Here is an 18,300-nt window from a genome sequence, read left to right as displayed (position 1 = left end):
CGTCTGCCCCAGGGAAGTGTTCCAGGCATTGGAGCCCAGACTTTGGAGCCAGACAGCCTCAATGCAAAGTCTGGCTTTCAGATTTAGTAACTGTAGTGTTGTAACTTCTCGGGCCTTAGTTTTCTCATCTGTAAAATGGAGATAGCAGTAATGCCTACCTCGTAGAATGGTTATCGGGGTGGTTTGTTAATACGTGGGAAGTGCTTGGGACAAGGTCGGGGCAGGACAAGCTCACATGCACGCTTAAAAAATGAAGGACTAATTTCAATTTGGGAAGATGAAAAGGCCTAGAGACGGGCAGAAGTGATGGTTGGCACAATCATGTGAATGGACCTAATGCCACTAAGCTCTACACTTAAAAAGAGTGAAAATGGTAAATTCTAGGTCTATTTTACCACAGTAAAACCACCACCACCACCACCACCACAAAAACCAAGGGTTAACAGAAGCCATCACCAGGAGGATTACCAATGGGGCTGATGCCTGACATCTCAGACATAAAGACACAGCTTTCTCCTGTCTGAGGCCTCTGCATTTCCAACAGTGTAACAAGAGGGTGGACAAGGTCATTTCTAAGACCCCTTCCAGAAGCTTCTCTGATCCCTGCATCACAAATATAGCCCTCTTCTCCCACCACCCATTGAGAGAAGACAAAGTCTCACCAAGGCATGGGGACGATGAAAATAAAATATCTTGCAGGAGTAACCCTCCCTGCAGGAGGGGTCCCACGTTTGACTTGCCACCTGGCTCTCGGGATTCCCGAAGGAGCTGAATGTCTCTGCCCTCCTAAAGGTGGAGAGAAGTTGGATGTGAAAGGGTAGTCGAGAGCTGCCTGGGCACTGNAAGGCTGGTGATGCAAGTCCTAATCAAGCTGTCAGTCCTCACGGGACCTTAACCTTGTGCATCCCAGCTGGGCACGGTCCACATTCAGGAGTGGGAGGCAGGTGGGTCCAGGAGAGGCCAAGCCTCTGAGGATGCTGCGAACTGTCCCCCACCAGAAGGAAGCCCCTGCCTCCAGGCCAGAGGCCAGGGCATCACACACAGACTCTCGATGCTTACCTCCGTAATGCAGTCCCACACCTGCTCCCACCACCAACACGTGTGCACACGCACGCACATGGTGTCTCTCACCCTCTCTGAAGGGTCCGGAGTCAGCCAGATACATAATCCAATTCTCCCTTAGGCCTAAGAAACACTCTGATTCCCAGAAAGATGATGAAGAACGTCCTCTATTTCTGCCCCTCAATATTTAGTTGAGGCTAAGTTTGAAGGAGGAAAATGAAGGCTTTTGTGTCCCCATTGTCTCCCCCTATGTCCCATGATGGCAGGGCCCAGAGAGAAGGTCCTTCTCTCCACACATGTATAACCCAGACCTGCCATCCCAGGAACCCCCTCTTCCTGCCTATTCTGCCAGGTGGCAGCTGGCGAGGGGGCAGGAGGGGATGGCTCGTCTGCCCCAGGGAAGTGTTCCAGGCATTGGAGCCCAGACTTTGGAGCCAGACAGCCTCAATGCAAAGTCTGGCTTTCAGATTTAGTAACTGTAGTGTTGTAACTTCTCGGGCCTTAGTTTTCTCATCTGTAAAATGGAGATAGCAGTAATGCCTACCTCGTAGAATGGTTATCGGGGTGGTTTGTTAATACGTGGGAAGTGCTTGGGACAAGGTCGGGGCAGGACAAGCTCACATGCACGCTTAAAAAATGAAGGACTAATTTCAATTTGGGAAGATGAAAAGGCCTAGAGACGGGCAGAAGTGATGGTTGGCACAATCATGTGAATGGACCTAATGCCACTAAGCTCTACACTTAAAAAGAGTGAAAATGGTAAATTCTAGGTCTATTTTACCACAGTAAAACCACCACCACCACCACCACCACAAAAACCAAGGGTTAACAGAAGCCATCACCAGGAGGATTACCAATGGGGCTGATGCCTGACATCTCAGACATAAAGACACAGCTTTCTCCTGTCTGAGGCCTCTGCATTTCCAACAGTGTAACAAGAGGGTGGACAAGGTCATTGCTAAGACCCCTTCCAGAAGCTTCTCTGATCCCTGCATCACAAATATAGCCCTCTTCTCCCACCACCCATTGAGAGAAGACAAAGTCTCACCAAGGCATGGGGACGATGAAAATAAAATATCTTGCAGGAGTAACCCTCCCTGCAGGAGGGGTCCCGCGTTTGACTTGCCACCTGGCTCTCGGGATTCCCGAAGGAGCTGAATGTCTCTGCCCTCCTAAAGGTGGAGAGAAGTTGGATGTGAAAGGGTAGTCGAGAGCTGCCTGGGCACTGGGTAGGCCCTGTAGGCCCTGGCTCTCCTCAGAGCCCCCGCGGTGGGAGAAGTGCCTGGCCGGGCCTCTGTATTTTCCCTCCCAGAGAGGCCATGCCTCCATCAGAGAGTCTGCAGGGCTCTCTCTGAGAGGGAGGCAGCAGGGGGGCAGCCAGATTCATCTCCGGACACTGCTCTGCAAACTCCCCGTGGTCTGTGGCCAGTGAGACATCTCTCCGGCCATCCTGAGAGATTGCACTTTGAATTCACAGTTGTCCCCGTGGCAGCTTCCTGTCCGAGTCTGGGTTCCCATGGGGGCTGGCGCTGCCACTAACCACCGGACCGTGACCTTGGCAGGTTTTTCCTAATAGCTCTGAGAGATACTTTCCTAGCTGGAGCAGCATGTGCCNCTATGTCCCATGATGGCAGGGCCCAGAGAGAAGGTCCTTCTCTCCACACATGTATAACCCAGACCTGCCATCCCAGGAACCCCCTCTTCCTGCCTATTCTGCCAGGTGGCAGCTGCGAGGGGGCAGGAGGGGATGGCCCGTCTGCCCCAGGGAAGTGTTCCAGGCATTGGAGCCCAGACTTTGGAGCCAGACAGCCTCAATGCAAAGTCTGGCTTTCAGATTTAGTAACTGTAGTGTTGTAACTTCTCGGGCCTTAGTTTTCTCATCTGTAAAATGGAGATAGCAGTAATGCCTACCTCGTAGAATGGTTATCGGGGTGGTTTGTTAATACGTGGGAAGTGCTTGGGACAAGGTCGGGGCAGGACAAGCTCACATGCACGCTTAAAAAATGAAGGACTAATTTCAATTTGGGAAGATGAAAAGGCCTAGAGACGGGCAGAAGTGATGGTTGGCACAATCATGTGAATGGACCTAATGCCACTAAGCTCTACACTTAAAAAGAGTGAAAATGGTAAATTCTAGGTCTATTTTACCACAGTAAAACCACCACCACCACCACCACCACAAAAACCAAGGGTTAACAGAAGCCATCACCAGGAGGATTACCAATGGGGCTGATGCCTGACATCTCAGACATAAAGACACAGCTTTCTCCTGTCTGAGGCCTCTGCATTTCCAACAGTGTAACAAGAGGGTGGACAAGGTCATTGCTAAGACCCCTTCCAGAAGCTTCTCTGATCCCTGCATCACAAATATAGCCCTCTTCTCCCACCACCCATTGAGAGAAGACAAAGTCTCACCAAGGCATGGGGACGATGAAAATAAAATATCTTGCAGGAGTAACCCTCCCTGCAGGAGGGGTCCCGCGTTTGACTTGCCACCTGGCTCTCGGGATTCCCGAAGGAGCTGAATGTCTCTGCCCTCCTAAAGGTGGAGAGAAGTTGGATGTGAAAGGGTAGTCGAGAGCTGCCTGGGCACTGGGTAGGCCCTGTAGGCCCTGGCTCTCCTCAGAGCCCCCGCGGTGGGAGAAGTGCCTGGCCGGGCCTCTGTATTTTCCCTCCCAGAGAGGCCATGCCTCCATCAGAGAGTCTGCAGGGCTCTCTCTGAGAGGGAGGCAGCAGGGGGGCAGCCAGATTCATCTCCGGACACTGCTCTGCAAACTCCCCGTGGTCTGTGGCCAGTGAGACATCTCTCCGGCCATCCTGAGAGATTGCACTTTGAATTCACAGTTGTCCCCGTGGCAGCTTCCTGTCCGAGTCTGGGTTCCCATGGGGGCTGGCGCTGCCACTAACCACCGGACCGTGACCTTGGCAGGTTTTTCCTAATAGCTCTGAGAGATACTTTCCTAGCTGGAGCAGCATGTGCCTCCAAGGCTTGGGAGGCCTGATGTATCACATACAAAGTGTTTCGTGAACCGCCGGGCACTTGGTAGGTGCTCACCATTGCCAGGAACCCCTCACAACTCCCAGTGAGTGGAAAAACAGCTCAGTCCCTCTCCTCTCTTCATTTTTCCTATTGAACAAAACAACAAAGGTCCCTGTTTCATCCTTTCCAATTCAGGATTTGACAGCTTAGATACTTTGAGACCAAAGGGGAAGAAAGGGAGAAAGAAATGATGTGCCCACTAGACAAACGATGTCTACAGGAGGGCAGGGAGGAATATCTACTGAGTCAGAAAAACCAGCTGTTTTCACAACCTTTTCAAATGGCTTTAGCAGACAGCCGCTGAATCCGTGCCCACCACACGCTAACCACAAAGGATCGGACCTGCTCTTTGAAGCAGGCCTTCTGCGTGGCCTCACTGCAAGGCCGGCAAGTAGACGGGCACAGATTGCAAAACACTCTAGAATTTCATTAACCCTCTGCTCTCTTAAAATAAAGAATTACCAATACTGGAAAACTTTATCAAAGTGTGCAGGCCAGGCCGCCTGTATTTGATAAGCATATGATACTTTTTAAAGATGATTTCTCCCCTCAAGTTCTGATGAGTCCTGGAGTATTCTGGCCTCACACCTTGTTTCTGGCACCCCGCCCTGACCCTCCACACACCCACACACCCCTCCCCTGTTTGCCAAGGTGACCAGGCCGACATGCGGTGCCCCCTTGCTTTGGATTCTGGTTTCTACTTCATCTGAGGCAGAAGTTTCTAGATTAGGGCGTTTCAGGGGTTCCTAAGAGGTCCCTCAGGGACCTGCGGTGACAGCTAAGAAGGCTGGGCTCCAGCTCCCGCTCTCCATCCCCACCCTCAAGCAAGGCTCTTGCACCTTGAAGGTGCTACGGCCCAGAGAACCCTGGTATGACCTACTCCTGGTTCTGCCACTTACTCAAGGACTTGGTGGCACATGGGAGGGGGGTTCACATGAGCACAGAGGACAGCACGCTAACTCCTACATTCTAGGTGCTCCACAAATATGTCAGCTGTTGCTACATCATGGGAAAGTTTATTTAAAGAAAGAACTTTATTTGAAAAGGTGCAAAACCTTTTGGGTATTAGCATCCAGAAGATCAGGGAGAGAGGTATTTGGGTCCCATGTGGGCTTTTCTCAGCAAGATTAATATGCTGGGTATAGAAGTCTGAGAGCACATCCAAAAGAGTCTAAGAATCTCTAAATCAAAACCAGAAAAATAAACAAAATCACTGAAGAGTGTGAGGTGGGCCCATGGCAGCGGTCACATCCCAGGAGCACCTCCAGAGAGAGACCTCAGCACTCACCACCAACAGCCCACCCTGCACACACCTGAGCCTTCTGGGCAGCCTGGGGCTTAGTGCTCCCTGCGCCTTCCCAACCCCACATGCTCCAGGCCATAGCTCTTCGCTGATCTGCACCAGCCCTTCCAGTCTTTTCTCCATCCGGTTTCTTACACTACTCCGGGCTTCCCTCCCATTCCACCATCTCATGGTCTAAATCATTCCACAGGTTCGGAAGGAATGCAAAGAAGGGCTATTGGATGGAGCTCAATCATCACTGGGAGGAAACCTGGAAATAATTTTTCATTTCAGGCTCCCCCCACCCCCCATAAAGTCCTTCCTTTCGGTGACAAAGCCACAATTGATGGTGCCCCCATGCTACCCAGTCTATTTGCGGGCTCTCTTCAGTGCGGCCCCAGGCAAAAAACTTTCCCAACTCCCCTATGCTAATAAATCACACTAATTATGGTCCAGGCTGCCTAACTCAGGCCTCCTCTGACCCAGACTGTCTGCCTCCCCACACCGAGCCCTCAGCTTGCTCTGTTCTTCTTGTCCCTCAGCTAGACCGAGGCTCCAGTGCAGAAGGCCTCATTTCCCTGACAACAAATGCAGTCCCAAAATAGTAACGAATTACAGGTGACTTACATTGAAGGCTTACTGTCCTCCAGATAACTGGGCTAAGTTCTTTACATGTACCATTTCTTTTTCTTTTCACAGCACACCTCCTACAAGGTAGGCACTGTTATTCTTGTTTTGCAGAAGGAAGCTGAGGTCCAGGGGGATTAGGAAACCCCATTAGGGGGGCGCCTGGGTGGCACAGTGGTTAAGCGTCTGCCTTCGGCTCAGGGCGTGATCCCGGCGTTATGGGATCGAGCCCCACATCAGGCTCCTCTGCTGGGAGCCTGCTTCTTCCTCTCCCACTCCCCCTGCTTTTGTTCCCTCTCTCGCTGGCTATCTCTATCTCTGTCAAATAAATAAATAAATAAAATCTTTAAAAAAAAAAAAAAAGGAAGCCCCATTAGGATTGCACAGCTAATGCATTGAAGAGCCAGGACTGCAAATCAGGAAGGTCCATTCCCCAGCCTACGCTCACAATCCTCACCTCCCTTCCAGGTCCCTTCCTGCAGATCCCTTCCTCTTCAGGTCATTCGATGGAACCATAGAATGAGAATGGGAACAAGAGTCTGATTGAACTCTGGTAGCTGGCAGGTTCATTTAGCTTCAGAGTTTCTCATCAAGGTTCCCCAATCAGCAGAGGAGAAAGACCAAGTTCTCCTGCAGAGGGTCGGGGGACCGAACTCAGAGCTCTAAGATCAAACTACTTTCACGGTCTCCAGTCTCACAGACTTTGCATTCGGCTGCATATCTATTTCGTTGTAATAATAAAAGTCAAAATCTCCCCTCCCAAATTTTTGCTTCAAGGGAGGCTCCCCCAAAATGAACAGGATGGGCTCCAGAATTTCTATGTAGGAAGGGCTCAGGGGCAGCCATCCATTTGGAAGAGATGGCAAAAGGACTCACCTAGAATTTTTTAAAGAACACTTTGCCTAAGACTGAGAAGACCACAGATGTCTATAACGAAGAACGAAAGTCGTGGATTACTGGGCCCACTCTCTGGAGCTTCCACAGGAGACGCACAGGCACTAATCATGTGGGTTAGTGCCACATGGTGCCTCTGTCCACCTCCCGGGGGTGGGGGAGATTTAGCCCCTGCCCCTGCCCCTCCCCGCCAGTGTCAGAGCATGGGTCTCATGTATGTCCTGAACATCAAGAATTTTACAAAATCACACAGACTCGCCAGCAACCCCACATTTTGAGCAGTATTGGCCGCCGAACTCAAGCTGGCCATTCAAGAAAAAATTAGTGNAAAAATTAGCATCACTTATAATATAACTTCCTCAGTTTTCGTAAAGAAAATAAACCCAAATCTCTGGAATTTGCTCACACACACACACACACACACACACACATACACACAGAACATATTAGAAGTATTTGAGGGAAATAAAAGGAGTTGTAAGGGTAGCCTCAATATTAACAAGTATAAATGGATGGTATTTAATGAGCACTTACTACATGCCTGTCTCTGTTCTCAGCGACTTCCGTGGACATTCCCTGCTGACCATGTGGGCATGTGAGTGTGCCAGTCCAGCTCTAGGCTTAAGTCCTCCCACTGAATTTAAATACATCCTAAATTATAGCATCACTTGTGAGAATTCCCCCCAGAATTGCTGAAAACTCCCTTAGCTGTTCAGTTCTTCCTCCCAGTGTAGTTGGTCCTTAAACAAATGTCCTGACCTACTTCCAACTTCAAAGGAGCTGGCTGAGACTGTGCTTAATAGTGGCCTGTGGACATTTAGATTAAGGCTACCAGGCAGGGGATGTGGTTCGTCCCCAAGCCATACACTTAGGCAGAAGGGTTTCAATGCTCAGCTTCTCCCAAGAGTTTGGGTCATTTTATAAATGCTAGATGCACTGAGAAGAACACTCTGTATTCCCAGACAATATGATCTACTAAAGATAACACATTCTATGGGTGCATTACCGCTTCTTTTATTTGCCCTGAGTTCCTCTCTCCCAAGTAGCAAGATGACCTTCTTCATAGCCTCACAAAGGTTGCAAGCCTTGTCATCATCAGTTTCCCATCCTCTTTCTGATTTCTTAAACCTTTTGTAACCTAAATTTATATATAAAGATATATATGTTAAAGATATATATATGTTAAAGATATATATATGTTAAAGATATATATATATATGTATATATATATATTAATATATGTATATGCCCTTATCCAAATCTTTTTTAGTCAGTCTTAGGGATGTGTGTCCAACTTGGGCCTCCTCAACCAAGAACAGTGAGGCATGAAATGATGCAAAATTCCCACATTTAAAGATGGAAGAGTGAATGTGGACCTAACTCCCTTACTGACTAGCCAAGTGGCCTTAGCAGAGTCACGTCATCTCCCAGAACCTCCTTTCCCTCACCTATAAAGTGGGGATAATAGGCCTTGGTCATTTGGCCAGTTGGTTACACTCACTGGGCACCCACAGCAGGGTAGGCCCATCCCCAAGCACTCCTGACTCAGGGTGAGCAAAGCAGAGCTGGACGGCCATGTGAAGTTCATGGTTTGGGGAGGGGGGTGAGGGGTGAATCGTTCTGGGAAGGACACCTGAGGGGGCTATGCAGGCATGGGCAGTCTCACTGAGATGGGGAAGTGAGCTGTGGTCTTGAGGATAAGTAGGAATTAGTTAGGAGAAGGTACATGGAGACCTTGTTCTGGGCCAGGAGTAATCCTGAGGAAGCGACAGGGGAAGGGGTGAGGAGGATCCAGATGAAGCCGACCTTCCTCACCTCTGTCAGCCTCACCTCTGCACCCCTCTAGTGAGGATAAGACCATAGAAACATACTGCAACGAGAAAGCACCCCATGATGCTGGCTCTCTTTGCCCTCCGTGTAGTGAGAACAGCCATTTTCCTCTCAGCTCCCAGACCTGTGGGAAGGCCTTTCCTGAAGAGGAGAGCCCGCCATGCTTGGCTCTGGCTCTGGTTTCCCTCCAGAGGGAGCTGCACACAAAGCCTTCTCTGTGGGTGAGCTTCAAAGGAAAGAGCTGAGGGGAAGGGAGCCTGCCAGCAACACCTCCTCATGTCAGTGCCCACCCCCACCCGGGTGTTTCTCCGAATCCTCTAGGCCCTTTGGCTTCCAGAAACAACACGGCCCTCTTCACGTGCCAAAGAAAATAACAAGGGGGTGGAAGTGGAGAGAGGAGGGAATGGGGACTTGGCGAAACCTTTCCATGAAAAGAAATAAAGTGTGTCCTCCAACTGCTGCACACCGATAGCCATCTCTGCTGGGGGCTCAGCTCAGGACCAAGGGCGGAAGAATTTCAAGCCTCATAAACGTCCCTCATCAGAATACCAGGAATGTCAAAGTCCCCCTAGGTTTACTCAAGCCAGAAATCAGTAGAAGAAAGCGCAGACCAGACAAATGGCCACCCTATTTTCTCAGGAGACCCTATTGGCCACAAGCCCCCCCCCCACCATGGGCTAGTGGGCCAGCTCCAGCCAGCGACCAGCAAGCAAGAAGAGAGGCAGCTTCCTTGTCTCCTCACCCACCAGGTAGAGGCAACAACATTGACCTCTACCATCCTGGCAGAGTACCAACCCTTTATCCACATGCACATAAAATTCTGATTAAAAATTTAAGATAAATTAAAACAAATCTATTATTTAAGTTGATCACCCCTTAATCCACTCCATGGCTGGAAAGGAGATTTCTGGGATGGCTCCAAGTTTTAGGGTGAGCCTCAGTTTCCTCCTTTATGAAATCATACCTATTTGGGAGCATTTGAGGAACTTAAGAAGCTGACACACAGGAGGTGCCTAAGGAGCTCCCAAGGGAGTGATATACCTGAGGGCAGAGAGCATCTCCCTGCCTGGGACTGGAAGCTCCACAGATTCACTGGGGACAGTGGCGGCAAATGCAACATTTATGCGGGAATGAGAATAGCCTTGTTGACATTTGCTGTGGAGTCTAACTCATGAGTGACACTTTCTGTCATCCCCACAGCCTGAGCCACCCTCTCCTCTCCACCATTCTCCTCAGGCCTTCTCACTCTCTCTAGCTCTCTGTCTGCCTCTGTCTCTCTCTCCATGTTTTATCTCTTCCCTGTCCTGACGCTCTGAGGACCAGTATGATGGAACGGGAAGAGCGATGGCTCTCAAGTTCCGACCAGGGTTTAAATCCCAGCTCTGCCACACGCTGGCTGTGGGATCTGGGGCAAGGCCTCTGTGACCCTCAGGTTCAAAATCCATTACCTTCTAGGGGACAAGGACCAAACGTCTTACCATGAATCCTTAGCGCACAATTTGTTGCTTCACACATAACAAGTGTTCAATGACAATTTTAATAATAGCATTAGAATCTTCCAGGCGCTGTTCTAAGTACTTTGGCATATAGTAGCTCATTTAATCCATGGAACTCTGTGACATAGGTGCTATCATTATCCCCATACTGCCAGTGAGGAGACTGAAGCTCTTTTATTGAATGAATGAATGAATGAATAAGCACCATGGAAGCCACAAGACTTGTGTCAAAGAGCCTAACCAAGTACCTGGTACCTCACTTCCTCCATACCCCTTGTCTGCCACCGTTTCTGTCTCTCCTGGCATTGGGACAGAACTGTGGGGCACCCAGTCTCTGTTCCAAGCCAGGCATGGTCACTTCCCAGCCTCCCAGACAAGACAGTGCCCACCTCTGTCTGGGTTTGTATGGGGCTCCTCTGAAGGAGTGAAGGGGCTCTGGCCTCAGGATGGAAATTCCTCAAAGTATCATTAAAACCACAAAAGCAACAATACAACCAACTTCCCCACATCTCTCTTCCCCAGCAGAGGCTGCTGTGGTGATCCAAGATCTGTTGGCCTCCAGGCAACATCTCACCAGCTTGAGGCCCTCGGCACAAGGTGACCAGAGGCAGTGCACAAACCAGTAACTAGTGTTGGCAACTGTGCATAAGAGCAGAGGGAATCAAATCAGCTTCGAATTGGGCCTGGCACACAGCAGTCATTTAGTAACTACTGAATTGGTTGACAGTTTTCTAGGCACTCCACAGCATATACACGTCAACTCCAAACTGTATAGCAGCCCTGTGAGTTGGCCATATTAATACCTATTGTACAGATGAGGAAACTGAGGCTTTACCATCTATGGACCCTGCCCAGGTCAAAATCAGGCAAACTCAGGTTTGAACCCAGGAGAGTCAGGCTCCAAAGACTGTGCACTGGATACCCTGTTGTCTGAAACCCAACCGCTGAAGGGCCTTGTTTGTTCTTCCCTTTCTCCTCTAGTCCCCCTCTTTCCAAGCACCAAAACTAGGCCCCAGGCACTCCCAAGCCATGACTGGGCTTCTTGCCTGTCCTTCTCTCTCCTGCCCCAAGGCGCACCCGTAAGATCCAGTCTCCTCTGGTTTTTGCGGTGTTGTAGATAAACCTGGGCAACCTCCCCAGAGCACCCCACAGCCGGAGGCCCTTGTAACTCACAGCCTAGGGATGTGGATGTTAACCTAAGCGGNACCACTCAGGAACCAGGCAGATACAACAAAATAATGTATGATGTGAATTAAGATTTGCTACCAGAAGACATGGGGAAAAAAAGAGGTTTCTGCTTGACTTTTCAGTAAGTAGAACGAGAAGAAAATGAACTAGACCCGTTCCCTTCCCGTTTCCAGGAGTCCGATTAATTGGCATTTCATTATCGCTTGCCTAATGGTCGAGGATCAAACGGCCGGAAGGTGGCGCCAGTGGCGTTATTTACCATTTCATCCTGCCCCGCAAGAGCAGAATGTTGATGAACGGGTGTTTTCAGACTGGAAAGGTTTCTTTGAGAACATATAATTCTGTACCCCCATGTCACAGATAAAGGAACTAAGGTCCCAAGCGATTAGGTCACTTCTCCAAGCTCACACAGCACACAGAGTTGATTCATGGAAAGGCAACACAAAGCAAGAGCTTTGAGTTCGGAAGGACCTGTGTTCCAACCTTGACTCCAGCGCTCCGGAGCCACAGGTCCTCTGGCAAAGGGCTTGCCCTCTCTGAATTTCTACTGCCTCGTCTGTACACTGGGATAATAATACACACCTCCACGGGTGACAGGACTCCATGAAACACGGCCTGGAGAGGCATATAAAGATGAAAATGCAGTGAATGGCAGCTGCTTTTGTCATTATGAATATAACCGAGGGGAAAGACATTTTTAAAAAATAAAGGAAACACATCTCAGTCCAATTTTAAGAAAGACTTTTCTTAAAGTTAGCCACCCTTTTTTTTTTTTTGAAAGACTGCTTTAGAAGATACTAAAGGTAGGAAGCTCCCCATCACTGGAGATAATCAAGCAGACTAATAGCCCCCTGATGGATGGGGATGCTGTGGCAGGGATTCCTGTTTGGGGTGAAAACCACAGAGGACCTTCCAACTCTAACTCTAAGATTCTTTGCTTTCCCCTTGTTCTCCCCCATCATGGGTACCTGGGGGCAGGAAAGCTATGGATGTTGGCCCGGGGGCACTTCTCAGCTTCTGCCCTGGGAGCCACCACCCACCAGGGGTGACAAAGGGACAAACAGACCTGTTGTCCACTGTTGTCCAGTCTTGGCTTTATTATAGCCAGTGACAGCCCCCTGCCAGGAGCAGGGGCCCTGGGGCATAGAGAGGGCCCTCTGTGAAAAGGAGAAAGTGTGAATAAATCACAGCAACTCAGGGAGGGGATCCATTCAGAACCTTCCGAGGGAACCACTTTGCTGGAGAATCCCTGGGCCGTGGACAGGGTGGTGTTCCATCCTGGAAGAGGATGCAGCTTGGCATCCCCAGCTTTCACCAAACATCATGTCAATCAAATTTGTCGCCAAACCCCAGCAGCCCCTGTGCTGGGGTCTCTTAGCCCGGGCGCTTCCCTTTCCTGACACTTGGTACATCCCCGAATCCCTGTCCTTGGAGCCATGACCTCAGGGTCCGTGCAAAACAAACCAAACACAGTTGTTTTTCCAACAGGCCATATTTTGCATCTCCTTATTCTGAGGTCACAAAGCCAACTCCAAAGGGTGGAATTTCAGGCCAGGGTAGTTACTGTGTTGGGCAGAATGACCTAACCATCAAGCTGCTCTACTCGGAAATGCCTCCTTAAATGGTCCTCAAGCAGGAATGTATACTGTGTATCGTGAATCAAAGCACATGTATTAAGACCAGAGTTGTTTACAGCGTCCCAATGTGCCCAGGACACACTGTTTCACCTGTTATCCCAGACTAATTATTATCAGCGCTATCTTTCATTCCCAAAAGTGTCTGTATAATAAATCAGATGGTGATCTGGTTATTACTCAGTTTAGGCCTTTTTTTTTTTACTGCATGGGTTAGGACTCCGGCAGAACAGGACACAGAACAAGTAAGTTTGGACAGAAGGAGCTACAGGGGGGTAGGGCCCAGGGTGATGTCTGGCTCAGGAGGTATTTCAATAGGATTCAAGGGCCCAGAAACACAGGGATACCGGTCGCAGGAGGGTGAAGACAGCAGGGAGGGCAGGGGGCCGTGGGTGGCTTCCACAGTGGAAGTGGAATGGGTCCCTCATCGGTCAGTCCTCCATCCTGTTCTTGGGTGGCCCTCTGGGCACAGTGCACCCAGATGCCCTGGCTGACCAGAACCCATCAGAAAATGGCACTGGGAATAAACAGTCACAAATGGGTCCTGTTCCAGGCCCCTCAGTCAGTGGAAGTTAATCCTACTGGACACCAAGCTGGAAAAGAGGTGTCCCTTGGCCTGTGCCGCCACGTGGTAACTTGATTTCAGACTCTTCATTCCTGCCCAGCCCACCCCATTCTTCAGAGAGGCAAAGGGAGTCCTTGACATAGTCGCCCAAATCCTTATTACACCCTCTCGGTAGGTCTTGCACTCCTTTTGGCCTCCTATGTCTATTTTCTCCTGTGACCAGGACTTAACGGGCGTTCAAATCCCCAAGGGATTGGAGGCCTCATCACAGATCACAGACCCTGCAAGGGAAGCAGAAGGAGAACTCACTCAGCTGGAGTCTTGTCACATGCTGCCCAGAGACTGAGTGAGGTCATACTGGGGGTGGTGACACAGCCCAGCTCAGGGCCCAGGCCCCCTTGGAAAATCCTCGAAGCCGCTGGAATGCCTGGCCCCAGGGCCCGCTCCAGGTAGCCTTTAAAAACCAGGAGATTGTCATCTCCCAAAGGTGGCTTCCGTTTGGCCCAAGAAGAGCCAGGTGGTCTTAAAGGTTCTTTCTGAAATAAAACTACCCCGCAGAGGGGCTGCTTGCTCCCCTTCTCCCAGGCACCCCCTCTCCCGGCGGGGGAAACCAGGATCGCCTGGTATGGTTTGTGGACTTCTTTTTCCTTCCCAGGTTACTCCTTCTTTACTGACACTGAAGAGACCAAGGCTGCCATCAAAGACTGTAAGTAACCAAGTTCATGCTGCCCCAGGCGTTGCCAAGGCCGCTGGTGGGCGCATGGGCGTGACGGTTCTTTTTTGACCACAACCGAAATGTTGATGACCTAAAACAGTCACAGACCAGGAGAAGACAGCAGGGGAAGATGTGGTGGAGAGCATGGGGCCTGGGTTTATGGATTCCTCGTCCTGCCCCAGACTCAGTTTCCCTGTCGGTAAAATGGAGCGACCCTCTGCAGTTGTGATGAGCTGGAGAAACGGTGCTTATGAAGTGCCTGGAGTGCACTGGCCACACGGGTACTCCAAACCCTGCTATCTGTGAGCAACAGTAATCACAATGACTAACCCCTGGGGGCCCTGTAGTTGATAACATCTCTCAAGATCGGAGCTAAGTTTTTAATTATAAGGTGGTAGAGTCCCTCCAGCAGCCCTGTTGATTCTGAGAATTAATGCTGTCTCACTTTTGCAGGTGGAGAAGGTTTAGGAAATGCAATTTGGAGCTCTCACTTTTTTAAAGATGATGATGTCATTGCTTGTAGTTACTGAGTGCCGCATAGCAGCCCTGGCCTGGGGTCAGCAGGAGACGCGGGTCCTGGGCAGGCCCCTTCCCTCCATAGACTTCAGCCCCTTCATCCACAGAGGGAGGACAGGGCATGTGGGGGGACAGGGGACTCCTGAGGCCTCTGAGGGGCAGGCACAGGCAGATGGTTTCTTATGACTTGTTTTTCCTGTCCTGAAAGTCCCAAGCAATCAACTGAGGATTCAGGGTATCTGGTTAATGCAGGTTTTCTCATTCAGAGTTTTAGCACAGGAACAGCAGTGCCTGTAAAGCCCACGCTGCAGGCTTACAGAGGACGCCATGGCCCACAGACCCCCACGGCCCTCCCAGGAGCGGCTCTGCCTTCCGTGAGGTTTCCCCGCCCTCAGGCCGCAGGGCAGAGCCTCTCCTGCCTGCAAACAAAGTTCCCACAGAGCTTCTTGCTCTGCCTGGAATCCCTTCCCTTCCATCCACAGTGGTCTGCGGGGTATAAACACTGCTGTCTCCACCCAGCCCAGGCCAAGCCAAGCCCCTGGGAAGAAATGAGCCCACTGAGGCCCAGGGGCCATTACTGAGTCTGCCTAAAGGCTTGAGCCCAGGGGAGGTGCTTGCCATACTCCTAAGCAGCAGAGAGTTTGACCTGCCCAAACTTTTCCCAGTGGTCAGGTCTCTGCCTAGAAATGGGTGTCTTTTGCCAGCCTGCCTCCCTCACAGCTAGGAAGAAATAGTGTGTCCCATACGTTCTTTAGAAGAAGTATAGAACTAGCCCCAATTAGAGTCATTGCTAGAATAATAATAATAATAATAATAATGGCAGCTAGCATTCACCAAGTGCTAATAATGAGCCCGGCCCTGTGCTAGAATCTTTACCAACATGATTTCAGGTAATCTTTCTAATAACCCTGTAAGACAAGACCTAGTACCTAGTACCACAAAGCAATGAAAGCTTAGAGGTTAAATGTGACAGGTTAGGAAGGTGACAGATAGTGTGTCTAAGTCCGAAGTCCTTAACCCCTTCCTCCCCTCATGCCTCCCTTGCTTTCCCTTTTCATTCATTCATTCATTCATTCAACAAACATTTAGTGTACACTTACCACAACCCAGGACCGAGGCACCTACTATGTGCCATGGCTGCTATGATGAGTGCAACTTTGGTCTTTCCATCATAAAGCAAGCAAGGGAGAGAGACATTAAACAAATAATCCCCATAATAAATTTGTAATGGCTAAGTATGATGATACCAAGGAAAAGGACAGGGTGCTATGTGTGTGTGATGGAGAACAGATTGCATTTCATTAGGGATGAGGGAAGACTTCCTGGAGGAAGATATATTTAAATTAAGTCTAAAGGTTGAGCAGAAGTTAGCCAGGAAGAGGGAAGAAAAGGGTACAGGGAGTGAGTGGCAAGTGCAAAGGCCCTGAGGCAGGAACACTTTTGAAGCCCTTGAGAAAGAATCAGAAAGCTAGCACTAGGAGGCTCAATGCAGTGACCAGTAGCCACATGTGGCCATTACGTTTAATTAAAATTAAATAAAGTGAAAACTCAGCTGCTGAGTCACACTAGGCACATTCCAAGCACTCCATAGCCACAGGCAGCTAGTGGCTACCACATACGACTGCTCAGATTACCATCATCGTGGTTTTCTTGGAGAGTGCCTTGGTAGACCATAGCAACATCAGCGGAGGGAGGAGTGGAAGCTGAGGCCGAGAGCAGGGCAGGAGCAGGTCACATACAGCTTTTGAGTTTGGATTTCATTCTGAGCAGGCTGGGAAGCCGCTGAAGAGAGAAACAATGAAGTCCCATTTGCACTTTAAGAAGATCCCCCAGACTGCCGTGTCTGGGTCAGGAAGGAGCCCGGCTAGGAGGGAGAGTGAGAGTGGTGGCCCAGACCAGGTGATGGGAGGGGCAGAGAGAAGTTTCTGGAGGTAGAGGTGATGGTAAGACAAGGGCTCTGAGCTGGTATCTCTGCAGAGACAAACCCTCAACGATGGCCGCTGCCTCAGGCTTTGCCCTGTGCAGGCCCTGCCTAGCCTTACCAACAAGAGAGGCACTGTTTCTAGACTGAACTCAGGGTTAAGTGGTCCGGTGAGCACACCGAAAAAGCAGCACCACAGCTCTGCCGAATGACAGCCTCCACTGCCACAGCCAGAAAACCGTGAATTTCCCATGGGACCCCTGCGGCCCATCCATGGCTCTCCCACAGCTCTCCCAGAACAGAAACCCCAACATATAATTTAACAGGAATGAAGACAATGGACCGACAGATTATACAATGAGCCTGTTCTAGAAAATCCAGGACATATGATCACGACGCCTATGGCCCAAGTGATGTTTCGTGATCTCAGTTACCCCCCAGTGCAGAAATGAGATGTGCTGGCCAGAGGCCAAGGGCTGGCCAACGAGGACAGCTGGCATCCTGGGGCTGCAAGTAGTGTTCCCATCAGTCTGCAGCGAAGACGAACATCTACCCTGTGAAGCACTGTGCCCCGGGCAGTGCCAGGTGCGGTGTTTTACGTACTCTAACTCACTGATCCTCATTCTAACTCCATGACGTAGGATGGTTGCCCCATTTCCATCTCAGGAAACCAGAAGAGCAATGACTTGCAAAGACGTGCACAGATGGGATTCCAACTCATTTTCTCAAAGTCTGTGCTTCTGTACATTGGGCCATTCATGTGCACGTATGCACACAGATATACGCACGCACATACATATGCATGCGTGTGCACACATGCACACACAGACGGGTGCGCATGCCCCCAGACCCTTCTCCTCATTCCACTGCCCCCTCAGCTGAGACTCAAGCCTCCAGACTCTTCTGGGTCTGGGCCCAGCTCTTCAGTGACCCAGAGAATGAGATGATTTTCAACTTCGTACCCGTGGAAGGGTACTGGGTACTGTTGGGCCTGGGGTACCAGCCCAGGCCCAACAAGCTCTGAATCTGTGACGCTGACCCAAGTGACACCCCCAGCCACTCTCTACTTTCTCTGCTCTCCACCTGCCCTTTCCCAGCCCCACGGCAGAAATGGTGGAAAACCAAGCCTGCAGGCCTCGGGTCACTGCCGGGAACCTCCTGTCCGGAGGCTCTGAGCCTCTCCTGCTGGCATGGAGCGTGGGCTTCACAGCACCACTCGTGGCATGGGGGACATGTAAGCTGGTTTGGGAAACTGCCCCTCCAGCCCCATCTCGGCTTCTGGACTTCAGTCAACCGTTGAAAATATATCCTTTGGCCACATTTTAACTGTCTCCGGTCTCAAAGCAACCAAACCTCTCCAAATCGCACAGACAGCAGAGAACCCAGGCCACGCCCCAGGCACAGCCCAGCTGCGGGGACCCCTAGAGATGAAGATAGTTCTGAGTCCAGGGGAACTGTCGCCCGGAGCTCCGGGGGCTTCTCCAGAGAAGTTCGGCGGGGCCATGGTGCTGCTGTGGCCTCAGGCTGGCG

The 18,300-nt window shown here is 50.4% G+C and overlaps 1 protein-coding gene across 1 annotated transcript in view; it reads left to right on the top strand.

Annotated features, from left to right (window-relative positions):
• ELF5 (E74 like ETS transcription factor 5) overlaps nt 1-18,300 on the top strand; it is a 43,321-nt gene that overhangs the window by 20,044 nt on the left and 4,977 nt on the right. The window contains exon 4 of the mRNA XM_034645862.1: nt 14,274-14,324. Within this exon, the coding sequence (XP_034501753.1) occupies nt 14,274-14,324 (51 nt within the window). The remainder of the gene's footprint in view (nt 1-14,273; nt 14,325-18,300) is intronic.

The sequence above is a fragment of the Ailuropoda melanoleuca genome, chromosome 16 (genome assembly GCF_002007445.2).
Source record: "Ailuropoda melanoleuca isolate Jingjing chromosome 16, ASM200744v2, whole genome shotgun sequence".
Taxonomy (NCBI): domain Eukaryota; kingdom Metazoa; phylum Chordata; class Mammalia; order Carnivora; family Ursidae; genus Ailuropoda; species Ailuropoda melanoleuca.
Note: the sequence above shows the minus strand (reverse complement) of the source record. Positions and strands in the feature narration are given on the sequence as shown.